The sequence below is a fragment of the Pristis pectinata genome, chromosome 5 (genome assembly GCF_009764475.1).
Source record: "Pristis pectinata isolate sPriPec2 chromosome 5, sPriPec2.1.pri, whole genome shotgun sequence".
NCBI lineage: Eukaryota > Metazoa > Chordata > Chondrichthyes > Rhinopristiformes > Pristidae > Pristis > Pristis pectinata.
The window spans coordinates 41015785-41030101 of NC_067409.1; the positions used below are offsets into that span (position 1 = coordinate 41015785).

The window sequence follows — 14317 nt, forward strand, 5'->3', positions numbered from 1 at the left end:
CACAAATGTTGCAGTCAAACACTCCAAATGCTGAAGCAAGGGAAAAAATCTTCAATTTTAATTGGGCCAGATCTTACCAGCAAATGCCACAGTTCCAAACAGAATCATCAGAATTTAACCCTTTAACTGGCAGGAAGTCCAGAACTTCCGCAAACTGGTTAAAAGAAGATACAAAAATAAAGCATCAATTATCTTAAAAGTTTTGATGGAGATGGTGGGAGAGCTTGCCATAATCTTAAAATGTTTGTTTGATACTGGTAAGGTCATAAAGGTTTGGCAACTCGCAAATGTGACAGACTTATTCAAGAAAAACATTAACAGGCACTTGGAAAGCTGGCACAGATTTTAAAAGACAGGCTATATTTAATCAACCTCATTGAATTTTTTTGTTGACCTAACAGAAAGGGAAATGGAATTTAAGACCAAAATTGTGAGGTAATGCATTTTGGCAGAATGTACAGGGAGAAACATTATAGATTTAATGCTGCACTTCTAAACAGTGTTCAGGAGTAGATCTTTGAAAGTGGAGAATAAAGCATTTTGGGCTTTATAAATAGAAATGTTGGGTGCAAAGGCAGAGATGTTGAACCTTTATAAAGCTTTGTTGTTTGTAACATATAAATGGATGAGAATGTAAGAGTTATGATTACTAAGTTTGTAGATGGTTATGATTACTAAGAATGTAAGAGTTATGATTACTAAGTTTAAAGATACAGTGGGACACAGATCAGTGAGGCGGTAGCAGATGGAATATATTCCAGATAAGTGTGAGATAGTGCACATTGGGAGGTCAAATTCATTTTTGGACATATAGAGTAACTGGCAGGGACTTTAGAAGCATTGATGTACAGAGAGACCTTGGGTTGAAAGCCATGACACAGTAGGATAGGGCAATGAAAAAGACGTTTGGTATGCTTGTCTTCATTGGCCAAGGCATTGAGTATAAGAGGTGGGATGTCATGTTGCAGCCTTACATAACATTGGTTAGACTGCATTTAAAAGTGTTATGTACTGTTTTAATCCCAACACTACTTGAACAATGGAGTTGGGATTAAAACAATGGAGAGAGTGCAGAAGAGATTCACTAGGATGTTGCCTACAATGGAGGGCTGTAGTTATAAGGAGAGATTGGATAGGCTGGGTTTATTTTCACTGGAACATAAGAGACTGAGGGGTAATTTTACAGAGGTTTACAAAATCTTGAGGGGCATAGATAGGATAGATAGTCAGAGTCTTTTTCCCAGAGCAGGGCAGTGTAGAACTAGAGGACACAGGTTTAAAATGAGAGGGGAGAAATTTAATGGAGATCTGAGAGGTAAACTTTTCACACAGAGGGGGTGAATATATTGAACAGGCTGCCAGAGGAGGTAATGGAGGCAAATACAATTACATTGTTTAAAAGGCATTTGGAGGGATAAAGCCCTAATGCAAGCAAATGGGATTTCTGTAGACAGGCATCATGGTTGGCATACTGGGCCATAAGGGCCCATTTTTGTGCTGTACATTTCTACGATCCTACGAAAGCTCTGTCTGGGCCACAGCTGTGTCTAATTCTGGTCATCACACTTTCAGAAAGATGATAAGGTCCACAAAAGGACTCAAAGGAGATTTACCAGAAGGATTCCAGAGATGTGGGATTTTTACCTACAAGGTTAGATTGGAGAGGCAAGAGTTGTTCTTAGAAGAAAGGAAGTTGAGGGGAGAGTAGATAGAGATGTACATAATATTGAAAGGTTTGGCATGACATGCCAGATAAGCTGCTCCCATTTGTTGGTGGTACAATAGTTAAGGGGCACAGATTTAACATTTCAGCAAAACAGGGGGATGTGAGGAAAAACTTTTTTTAACACAGTGAATGATAATGACCTAGAACTTGATGCCTACAAGAGTGGTGAAACTAGAGATAATCAATGATTTCGAAAGGGAATGGAATACGTAGCTGATATGGGTTCAATAGGCCAAACTGGTCTCAGTTTGTGCTATAATGACTCTATGAGCTGCAAATGCAGAAGTCCCAAAATCACTAAAGGAAGATAGCAATACAAGTATCATATGCTGTTAATGGATTCCACATGGAGTCCAATGGCATTTTATCTTGTGGGATTCCTCAGAATTTACACTGGATCACTGCCTCTCATATCCTGTGCAGGGAATAGATCATGATCCCAATAACTTCAAAGGAGGTTACAGGACAGCAGACATCCAGCATAGGAAAAAACACCTGTAAAATTATTTTCATGTGGTTTAATGTTCTCAGTAGTGGTCTACTCTTATTTTGTAATTTAAAAAAAATCACTTCATGTTTAATAGTTTTTAAATGTCTCTGAATATCAAGGATTTATAGACTCTTAAATACCGTATTAAGCTTTTTTACACAGAAAAGCACCCGGAACGCATTGCCAGCGAAAGTAGTGGAAGCAAATCCGATAGCAACATTTAAGAAGCATTCAGACAGATACAGGAATAGGCAGATAATTGAGGGATGTAGACCATGTGCAGGCAGATGTGCAGTTTAAATTGGCATCATGGTCAGTATAGACATCGTGGGCCAAAAGGTCTGTTCCTGTGCTATACTGTTCTATCCCCAAAGCTGTCACATCTATTAAATCTTGGGATGGGTTTTGTCAGAGATAAAACTTTCAGGGGCCTCCTGTAAGCAGCATTTCTTTAGTGCACCAATGATGGCTCTGCTCAGGCCACATCACTGGAGTCTGGGACTCACTGGGCCAACTAGTTAGGCCCACCGCATCTGGGTAATAAGACTGAATCAGTAAGATTCAGCTGATTGTCTTAAAAGATCTGAGGAAATCTCATCTAATGTTATGATAAGTATCAATAGAAGAAGATATCACATACAATAGTTTCATTTACCTGTTTAGATAACTGCTCCTCACAGAGTTTGTAGAGTGTATAAAACTTTCGACTAAGGATTTGGTTATCACGGAAACCGGCACTGGCCAATTTGACTCGCATGATAATAGCACGATCTGGCACCATCATGGCTACTGAACGGAACTGAATCTTTAGATTTTCAGGTAGTTCCTGACGTCCTGCATAGCCTGGGTTCTAAAATTAAAATTGATGCGAGCAATTACTTGCAAAGCGTAAATATTGCACTATTAAAATATTACTAATATGACATATTCCAAAATACATGCTGAAATTGCTGCAGCTGTATTTTGTCTTAAATCAAAATTCATCTTATTTTTTTGATACTGAACTTTCTCTTACCATTGTTAGGAATATACCAAACTCTCTGTCCATTTCTACAGTGTCACCATCAGTGAAGAAAAAATGCGATTTTTTGTTCTTCTTACACTGTAGTACAATATAAATTTGTTGAGCAGCTACTGATAGCACAGGCAACTCAATACGATTAAATTCATCAAAGCAACCCCATGCACCAGACTGAGCCAGACCTGAAAACAAAAGAACAGTAATTCACATATCTGATAGTCAAAATTGTTTGACGAGTTATCGACTGAATCCACCATTACACTTCAAAATTAGTTAATTGATCATAAAGCATTTTGGGGAATATTAAAGTTAATAAAGAATCCAAAGAACACACAAACACAAGAAAATTAGGGGCAGGAGTATTCTACCTGTTTCCTCAAGCCTGCCCTGCCATTCAATATGTTCAGGGCTGATCTGCCCCAGGTCTCAATTCCTCTTCTGTGCCAGTTGCCCATAGTCCTTGGTTCCTCAATCTTTCAAAAATGGATCTACCACCTCTTTAATGCCTCCAGTAATATAGCCTCCACCACCTTCCAGGGTGGAGAATTTCGGAGATTCACCACTTTCTGCCAGAAAAATTCTTACGCACCTTCATTTTAAATGACGCCTCTTACCTTGTAACCATGTCTCCTTCAAGACTCCCACTAGCGGAAATGTCTCAACATCTACCCTGTCATGCCTCCTTAGAATCTCATGTTTCCATAAGGTCACCCATCATTCCTCTAAATGCCAGGCAACACAGATCCAACTTCTTGAGCTTTTCATGACAGGACAATCATATAGGATGTTGGCAAGTGCCTGGAGCACTGTGTACATTTATGGTCCTCTTACTTAAGAAAGGATATAGTCACATTATGAACAGTCTAAAAGAGATTCACCATTCTAATTCCTGAGGTGTAAGGACTGCTTATAATGTTACTATATCCTTTCTTAAGAAGACCAAAACTGTACACAATGCTCCAGGCACTTGCCAACATCCTGTATAATTGTAGCAATACCTCTCTATTTCGAAATTCTAACACCCTGGCAATAAAGATCAATATGACATTTACCTTCCTAACTCCTCACTGCATTATATAATTGCTAAATAATGAAATTTCTTTTTTTATTTGCCCTCCCAAAACATCGCATCTTTGAAATTCTAGCATATAATCTAGTAATAATATACCATGCCACAGAATTTAATGTCTAATAAACAGCACATGCTCAAAGAAAACAAGCATTACCCCCTTACCTTTATAGATGCGGCCTAGACCTCTATAGTCCATCTGATCTGAGCAGTTAAATACAACAACATACTTTCCAAGACATTTCCCCATGTCTTTGGTGGTTTCTGTCTTTCCTGTGCCTGCAGGTCCTGCTGGTGCACCACCCATGCTCATGCCTAAGGCCTGAGACAGTGTAATGTAACATCTGAAACGTTCATAAAAAGAAATTAGTTTTATGTTGTGGAATAACAATAAATATGTGGTAAGAAAGAAACTACTACTGAGGGAGAAAAAAGGAAAAGGTCAAAAAAATGATATTGAAAAGCCAACATGGTTTATCAAAATGTGATCGTGGTTGACCAACCTCACTGAAGAGATATCAGAGAGAATAGCAAAGTGTAATGAAGTGAAAATAATATACTTAGATCTGTAAAAGGCCTTTGATAAAGTAGATAAAAAAATAATGATTAATGTCAGCACATGCAGTGTCAGGAGATATGCAGCAGAATGGATAGCTAGATGGCTGAAAAATGGTGAACAGAGTGATGGTAATGCTGGCTGTTCAGACATGTTATAAAATCCTACTGGATCAGTCCTAGAATCACTGGTTTGCCAATTTATATTACTGATTTATATTTTGGAAAAAAGAATTCAGTTTCAAAATTTGCAGATACAGAGAACAGCCAGTGTAGGGTTGCATGCATTTTTTCCTGACCATATCCAGATTGTATATCCAAGTACACAGTATACTAATGAATGTGTATTAAATATTCAGCATTATTCAAATAATGGACTTCTTTCAAATAAATATCTTACCTGTCGGTTAATGGTGTTATTACAAGTCTATCTGTACAGCCTAGGTATTCATTGCAATAGTTGAACTCAACATCTGTGATCTGAATAATACATTTGTCTGTGTCCTCTACAAAGTAAAACCGGGATTGTTTTTGCCATTCAAAGTCGGATGGGGATTTAATGTTCATCCGAACCTAATGCAATATTGCAAGAAATAATAGGATTACATACATCCTGCATCATGTTGCGTTAACATTAGTTTTAGGAAACAAGATTACATACCAGATCATCAAAAATGTCTTTCTGGTGTACGTGGATGGTGATAAGTGTTTCATATTTTGTTCGTTCCATTTTTGTTAGTTCTCGAGTTGTCATGTCAATCAAATCATTAAGCATATCCAGAAATGCCTGATTCGTTGTTTGCATGATCTGCAACAAACAAAATTTAATGTTTCAATATTTTCAGAGTTATATTATTCAGATTTCATGTTTGGTTAGATGTTTTACATCTCACCCTCACATAATGGTTACAGGCAGCAATGTAAACTTTATGCCTGCTGAATAAGGCCTCACCTAAAGTGTGGAATGAACTTCAAAAAATTATGAACAATACATAAAAATTGTGGATTATTAATATTTATCATATATTAGTTGCAGTAATTTGCTAAAATCAGTAGAGATGGAGGCAAAAGATCCCAGAAGTATCTGAGAGAGAGACGAGTGACTCAAGGAACACATAAGAGGGGGGCCCAGAGATCCCAAGAGTGGGTGACAGGAAGACCAGAGACTCCAGGAACAGTCAAGAAGGAGGCGAGAGATTCTGATAATGTCAGAGGGTTGGGCAATCTGGCCTTGATACTGAGGGATCCACAATACATTGCTATTCAAGTACAGCACTGGTGATAAATATTTGAATGGCAACAAAACTATTTGAAGGATAACGTATCTCTAATTAGGTAATGGAATATGAACATCGCTGGCAGTTCTTGAGAAGTTGGCGGCGAGTTACAGTCTTGAATCATTGCATTCCATGTGGTGTACAGACTCAAAGTACAAGCAGGATCATACACACTTAGAAATTTACTGCAGAGAGGCAGGTCAGAAGATTGGACAGAATAATAAGGAAAAAAAAGAACACAAGATAAAGCTAGTCAGTATATAACTATGGAGTTGTAGAGTCAGACAGCCTGTAAACAGGCCCTTTGGCCCATCAAACCCATGCAGAGCATCAAGCACCCATTTACATTATTCCCATTTTATTCATTGAATTATAGAATCATACATCACAGTAAGGGGCCTCCCTGCCCACCTAATCAATGCCGACCATGATCCCATTTGCCTTCATGAGGCCTTTCTGCCTCTGTGCCTTTGCTATCCAAGTAACTGCCCAAATGCCTTTTAAACACTGTATTTGTATCTGCTTCTACCACCTCCTCTGGCAGCTCAAATTCCTGTCAGCTCCCCCCAAATTCTACCACTTACCTACACACTAGAGGCAATTTACAGTGACTAGTTAATCTATCAATTTGCACATCAGTGGGATGTGGGAGGAAATTGCAGCATCCAGAAGAAACCAACATAGTCACAGGGAGAACAAGCAAAGTCAGCACAGACAGCTCCTGAGGTCAAGATTGAACCCAGGTCACTGGAGCTGTGAGGTTGCAGCTCTATTGGATGTACCACTGTGCTGCATCCGACACTTCAGACAAACAAATGGAAAACAGATATTAAGTCAGGAGTGGCTCCGATAGATGACTGAAAGCTTTGTTGAAGTTTTAAGATGTTTCTAAAAAAGGAAACTTTTAACAAAATGAGTATTGATCCTATTGTAAGTGAGTCTGGCAATTAATGTAAAACAAGGAGATGGCAGATGAATTAACAGTACATGGCTATATACCACAACAGTGACTAAAACAAACTTAATAATTAATTTCCATTACCTTCTTATCAAATCTAGCATTATTCAAAGCTTCTTCTGAGTTTTTTGTCCAGATCATCTGAATACCCAGCAAACCTATCTGTGCAGGGAACATATTTTGAAACTCATATAGTTTAATTTCACTGTCAGTGATTGCTATTGAAGCTTGTCGAATAATGCTGTGAATTGTCTTTCTGACTCCATTCAGGAGCTGCCCCAGCCAGACTTCCACATTGCCCTAAAAGATGAGATAATTCAAAGAAATCAGATAATATGTCAACAGTTCAGTCTGAAAGCATACATTTTAGAAAAGTTGCATAATAAAAAGAGAAATTACATTAAGACAACTTTCAGCATGCACATTTTTTAACCAACTCCTTTCATTTTCATTGATCCCGTGTCAAAAAAAACAAATTTAACCACATGTTTTATCTATCCTAAAATGTGAGAGTGACCATAGAAGCAAGGAAAACAGCATCAACTCTACGTGCCCAGAATGTTTTATTTTGCATCTCAACCATGTTCTCTACCTGCATGAGTAAATTTCCTTTTAGAACATAGAACAGCACAGCACTGGACAGGCCATTCAGTCCAGAATATTTTGCTGATCTTGATGCCAATTTATACTAACTGTCCTCCTCCTGTGTATCATCCATATCTCTCCATTCCCTTCATATTCATGTGTCTATCTAAAAGCCTCTTAAACTCCACCAAACTGCCTGCTTCCACTACTACCCCAGGTAACCCATTCGAGGCACCTACCACTCTCTGCGTAAAAAAGTTGCCACCCACCTCGCCACTAACCTTAAAATCATGTCCTCTAGTCTTTGGCATTTCTACCCTGGGGAACAGATTCTCACTGTCTACCCTAACTATGTCTCTCATAATTTTAAAAACCTCTATTATGTCTCCCCTCAGCCTCTGACGCTCGAGGGAGAACAACCCAAGTTTGTCCAACCTTTCCTTATAGCTCATACCCTCTAATCCAGGCAGCATCCTGGTAAACCTCTTCTGTACCCTTTCCACAGTCTCCACATCCTTCTTATAGTGGGGTGACAGAACTGCACACAATACTCCAAGTGCGGCCTGACTAAAGTTTTATATAGCTGCAGCATGAGTTCCTTACTCTTATACCTAACACCCCTACCAATGAAGGCAAGCATACCATACACCTTCTTTACCATCTTATCCACTTGCGTATCCACGTTCAGTGAACTATGGACCTGAACCCAAGGATCCCTCTGTACCTCAGTATTATTAAGGGGCCTACTATTATCTGTATACTACTTCTTTCATTTGACCTCCCAAAGTGCAACACCTCAAACTTACTAGGATCAAACTCTATCTGCCACTTCTCTGCCCGTATCTGTAACTAACCTACATCCCACTGTATTCCTTGATAGTCCTTTACACTGTCCACAGCTCCACCAATCTTGGTGTCATCCGCAAACTTGCTAATCCACCCATCTACATTTTCATCCAAATCATTGATATCTATCACAAACAACAAAGGTCCCAGCACCAATCCTTGTGAAACACCACTGGTCACAGACCTCCAGCCAGAATAACAGCCTTCCACCCCTACTCTCTGTCTTCTCTGGGCAAGCCAATTCCGAATCCAAACTCGCAATTCAGCCTGGATCCCATGCATTTTACCTTCTGAATCAACCTACCATGTGGGACCTTGTCAAGTGTCTTACTAAAGTCCATGGAGATAATGTCCACTGCCTTACCCTCATCAAGCTCCTTTGCTACCTCCTCAAAAAAACACGATCAAGTTTATAAGGCATGACCTGTCCTGCAGAAAGCCATGCTGTCTGTCCCTAAGCAGGCCATGCCTTTGCAAACATGCATGAATCCTATCCATCAGTATCCTCTCCAATAGCTTCCCTACCACTGACATGAGGCTCACTTGCCTACAATTACCTGGATTATCCCTATTTCCTATCTTGAACAAAGGTACAACATTTGCTACTCTCCAGTTCCCCGGGATCTCACCTGTTGGTAGTGAGGACACAAGGATCCTTGTCAAAATCCCAGCAATCTCCTCACTAGCTTCTTTCAATATTCAGCGATGTATGCTATCTGGCTCTGTGGACTTATCCACCTTAATGCTTTACAGAAGACCCAGCACTACCTCCCTCTTAATCTCAAAATGTCCCAGCACATTAGCATGCCCCACTCTGTTTTCACTACCCTCTAATTTCTTCTTGGTAAGCACTGATGCAAAGTACTCATTTAGTACCTCAGCCACTTGCTCTGTCTCCAAGCACAAATTCCCTCCCTTGTCCTTGAGTGGACCTACCCTCTCCTTAGCTATCCTCTTTTTCTTAATATAAGTATAAAATGCCTTGGGATTATCCTCAACCCTGCTTGCTAAGAACATTTCATGATCCCTTTTGGCCTTTCTAATCGCCTGCTAGAGTACTTTCCTGCTATCTTTATATTCCACAAGGGCCTAGTCTAATTTTAGCTTCCTAAACTTTATGTATACTTCTTTTTCTAACTGACTGAAGTTCGGACCTCTTGGGCCATCCAAGGTTCCCTTACCTTAGCATCCTTGCCTTACTCCTTGCTGGAACATGCAAATCCTGAGCTCTGCTCAGCTGGTCTTTAAGTAACTCCCACGTCAGACATGGACTGGTCAGACAGCAGCTGCTCCCAATCAATGCCCCTTAGCTCCTGCCTTATCCTTTCATAATTTTCTCTCCCCAAATTTAGTAGCTTTCTGCAAGACCCAATTTTATCCTTACTCATAACTATCTTAACACATGAGTTATGGTCACTATTCCCAAAATGTTCACCCACTATCAGGTCTGTCACCTGGCCTGGCTCATTTCCCAAAACTTGGTCCAGTATGTTCTCTCCTCTAGTTGGACTCTCCACATACTATTTCAAGAACCCCTCTTGGATGCATTGAAGAAATCTTCCCCCCCCCCCTCCCCATCTAAGCTTCTTGTATTAAGGAAGTTCCATTCAATACCAGGGAAGATAAAGGCCCCCACTATGACAACCCTGTAGTTTCTGCACCTTTCCATAATCTGTCTACATATCTACTCCTCCACCTCTCGGTTGCTACTTGGGGGCCTTTGGTATAATTCCATCAGCATAATTGCACCTATCCTGCTTCTGAGCTTCACTCAAATTGCCTCTGTGGATGAGTCCTCCAGTATGTCCTCTCTGAGTACAGCTGTGACATTCTCTCTTATCAGTAGTGCAACCCCTCCACCTCTTTTACTCCCATCTCTAAAACAATGAAACACAGGAACACTGAGCTGCCAGTCCTGCCCCTCACGAAACCAGGTCTCTGTAACAGCTTTTCAGTTTCATGAATGAAACTTTCAGTAATCTGTAATGAAACTTCTCAGTTTCAGCTCAACCCAGCCTCACCTTGAATACCTGTTTCCTGTTCACATGCCTGCAGTATATTTTTTGATTCCCCTGTGCTGCCAGTTCATTCTTGTGCTCCCTCTTATTTCCATTCTTTGTGCCTGAGCTTTCTGTAATCAACTTGGTTACTCAACTTTGTTCACAACTGGAGTTTGTTAACCACATGGCTGATCTTCCATCTCATTTTCCAGTGCAATCTCATATTCCATGATTCTCTTAATGTCCAAAGATCTATCAATCCATTTTGATTTAACACAATGACTGAGCCTTCACAGCCTCTGGAGTAGAGAATTCTATAGATTCACCACCCTCTGAATGAAGGAGTTTCTCATCACAATACTCCAGGTACAGTTTCACCAAGGACCTATACAATAATTAGCCATCATTTGTCCTGTAATCAAATCCTTTTGTAATAAAAGTTAATATACTACCTACTCTCCTAACTTGCTTGCAAGTACCAGCACGTTAGCCTTCTGTGACTTATGTACAGGTACACCTAGCTCCCTTTGAATTTCAACATTAACTCATCACTCTTCAATTATCAAGTCCTCCGTTTCACCGATTTGTGCAACAAAGTGGATGATATCATGTCTTTCCAGATTATATTCCATCCGCCATGTTCTCGATTACTCATTCAACTTGTTCCTATCCCTTTAAAACTCATCATATCCCCTCTACCTGCAATACCACCTAATGTAGGATTCATTGAAAATGAGACACTTCGTTTCTTCAGCCAAATCATTGATGTACATATGGTGAATAGTTTGGGCCCCAAGCACTGGTGCCTGCAATACTCCACGAATCACAGACTGCCAATCTGAGGAGGATTCATTCATTCCCACTCCTTGTTATTTTTATCAAATACTCTATTCTCAATCCATGTCAGTGCATTACCCCCAATTTTGAGTGCCCTAATCTTGTTAACCAACCTCCTTAATGAGATGTTATTGAAAGCTTTCCAGAAATTCAAATACACCACATACACTGTTTGGTCCTTATCTATTCTACTAGTTACATTCTCAAAGAACTCCAGCAGATTAATCAAACCTTATTTTCCCTTCATAAATCCGTTAGCTAAAACATTTCCATTTTAAAGACCTTTCATTGTTCAATTACTATTTTGCCTGCCATGCTTTGATTCCAGTCTACCCAGGACAGATCTGTTCCTACTCCATTGAAATCAGTCTTACTCTAATTGACTATTCTTACCTTGAAGTGGTTTATATCCTTTTCCATTCCTATTCTAAACATTTTGATATTATGATCACTATTTCCAAGATGATATTTCCTTTGTTTGGTTTGACCAAAGACCAAGTCCAGCAAAGCAGCCTTCCTCAATAGGCCAGAAATACAGTATCCTGAACTACAAAGTTCTCCAGACTTCAGAAACTTCTCCCCTACTTCTTATATTATTGCTATCCCGATCTATTATGCCAGAGATTCTAGTGGAGGAAAATTCAGTTGTAAAATTCAGAAGAGAGTGGATAGGTATTGAAAGGGAAAGAATTTACAGGAAGAGGGTAGAGGAGTTTGATTAATGAAGGTAGATTAATAGATGTTGTATACATGGATTTTAGAAAGGTATTCAACAAGGTTCCACATGGTAGGCTCATTCAGAAAATTAGATCACTTGGCTGATTGGATCCAAAATTAGCTTGCTCATTGAAGACAGAGGACAGTGGTGGATGGGTCTCATTCTGGATGGAGGTCTGTGACTAGTGGTGTTCCGTAGGGATCTGTACTGGGATATCTGTTGTCTATCATATATATAAATGATTGGGATGAAAATTTTGGTTGGGTGGGTGAGTAAGTTTGCAGATGACACAAAGATTGGTGGCGTTGTGGATTTCATAGAATATTGCTAAAGGATACAGCAGGATATAGATCAGTTGCAATATAGGCGAAGAAGTGGCAAATGGCGTTTAATCCGGGCAAGGTGCTGCACTTCGGGAGATCCAACATAAAGGGAGAGTACACAGTTAATGGCAGGACCTTTAACAGCATTGACGAACAGAGGGATCTTGGGGTCCAGGTACATGGCTCCCTAAAAGTGTCCGCACAGGTTGATAGAGTGGTAAAGAAGGCATATGGCATGCTTACCTTCATTAGCCGAGGTATTAAGTTCAAGAGCCATTAAGTTATGTTACAGTTTTATAAAAATCTGGTTAGGCCACATTTAAAGTATTGCATTCATTTCTGGTCGCCTCATTACAAGAAGGATGTGGAGGCTTTGGAGAGGGTGCAGAGGAGGTTTACCAGGATGCTGCCTGGTTTAGAGGACATGTTCTCTGAGGAGAGGTTGGACAGGGTGGGGCTATTTTCTCTAGAGTGGCGGAAGCTGAGGGGAGATTTGATAAAAGTTTCTAAAATTATGCAAGGCATAGAGAGAGTAGACAGCCAGTATCATTTTCCCAGGATTGAAATGTCAAGTACTAGAGGGCATGTACTTAAGGTGAGAGTACAAAAGAGATGTGCGTGGCAAGTTCTTTTTACACAGAGAGAGGTGGGGGCCTGGAATGAACTGTTGGTAGAGGCAGATAGCATAGGAGCATTTAAGAGATTCTTAGATAGGCACATGAATATGCAGAGAAGGGAGGAATATGGTCAATGTGTGGAGAAAAGAGATTAGATTAATTAGAAGTCATTGGTTTAATTGGTTCAGCACAACATCATGGGCTGAAGGGCCAGTCCTGTGTTGTACTATTCTATGTTCTATGATTATGGCTAACTGGATTGCTCATAAATAAAGTCATTGTGGTCTTGCCAGACAAAATGGCCTCCTCCTTGCTGTAGCTTTCCTATGATTCTGTGATTCAAACTGTACAATGCCCTGGTTCACAGCATCTTGAGTACAAGGCATTTGATTTCAGGAGGTTCTTTATCACAAAGGAAGTGATCAACATGCATGTAGAATTATCTCCTGGATACATATGGAACCAAAACCTACAGGAATGTTAAAAATAAAACTACAGGTGGATACAATAAGCAGAACTTCTGGGTCTTCCTGAACGGGTGAACTAATAAAGGCTTTTCTGCGATTATCTGCAATTCCTTACTTCTTTTCAATTATCTTGGGTCTGTTCTCACCTGTGCTGTGACTGGTTCAATGAGATCAACTTTTTCTCCTTCCTGAGACTCAAAGCAAAGGATCTGGTCATAACTTTTTTCATTGAACCCCACTCTATTAACGTTGTCAAAAAGACTTAGGAGATGAGCCTGAAATAGTCAAAATATTTTATTTTAGTATTCTTAATATGACTAAAATACATTATTTGTGCTAGATATCGTTATTCAGGGCACATTTTCGATGTAGTTTTATATTAATCTTTCAACATTCTTCTTTCCAATGTAATATTACTTTCCCCCCAGTTCTGTAACTACTATTGTACAGGTTATTTGTGTTGTCAATAATTTTGACAGTGACCCACTAAATTTGTTTAACTCCAGTCACGATATGAGGTGCCCAGCTTTCGTGAAGAGAAAGCAAAGTCAGGAAATCCGTAATCTAAAGTGTTATACCTGAAACGTTAATTTCTTCTCTTGATTAATGCTAACCAAACACCTTGTATTTTTAACTCTTTCCTGTGGCCATGTTTACTTCTTGCAACCCTATGTTTGCAAGTGACCTCAAGGCCTTGATTTATCAGCCATCCTGTGAAACAAAGTGATCCTTGAGCGGTGACTAGACCTCATTTGAGGCCCTGGCCCTGGACCACCATTATAGCATTTTGTTGCCCTCAATGGTCTTTGAAGATTTTTAAGTATCTCT

The 14317-nt window shown here is 39.7% G+C and overlaps 1 protein-coding gene across 1 annotated transcript in view; it reads right to left on the reverse strand.

Annotated features, from left to right (window-relative positions):
• Nucleotides 1–14317, reverse strand: part of dnah5l (dynein, axonemal, heavy chain 5 like) — a 233743-nt gene that overhangs the window by 140077 nt on the left and 79349 nt on the right. Inside the window, exons 35-41 of the mRNA XM_052015789.1 lie at nucleotides 13636–13764; nucleotides 7181–7396; nucleotides 5523–5669; nucleotides 5262–5434; nucleotides 4472–4650; nucleotides 3232–3419; nucleotides 2872–3066 (exon numbers count right to left, since the gene is read on the reverse strand). Coding sequence (XP_051871749.1) covers nucleotides 2872–3066; nucleotides 3232–3419; nucleotides 4472–4650; nucleotides 5262–5434; nucleotides 5523–5669; nucleotides 7181–7396; nucleotides 13636–13764 — 1227 coding nt within the window. The remainder of the gene's footprint in view (nucleotides 1–2871; nucleotides 3067–3231; nucleotides 3420–4471; nucleotides 4651–5261; nucleotides 5435–5522; nucleotides 5670–7180; nucleotides 7397–13635; nucleotides 13765–14317) is intronic.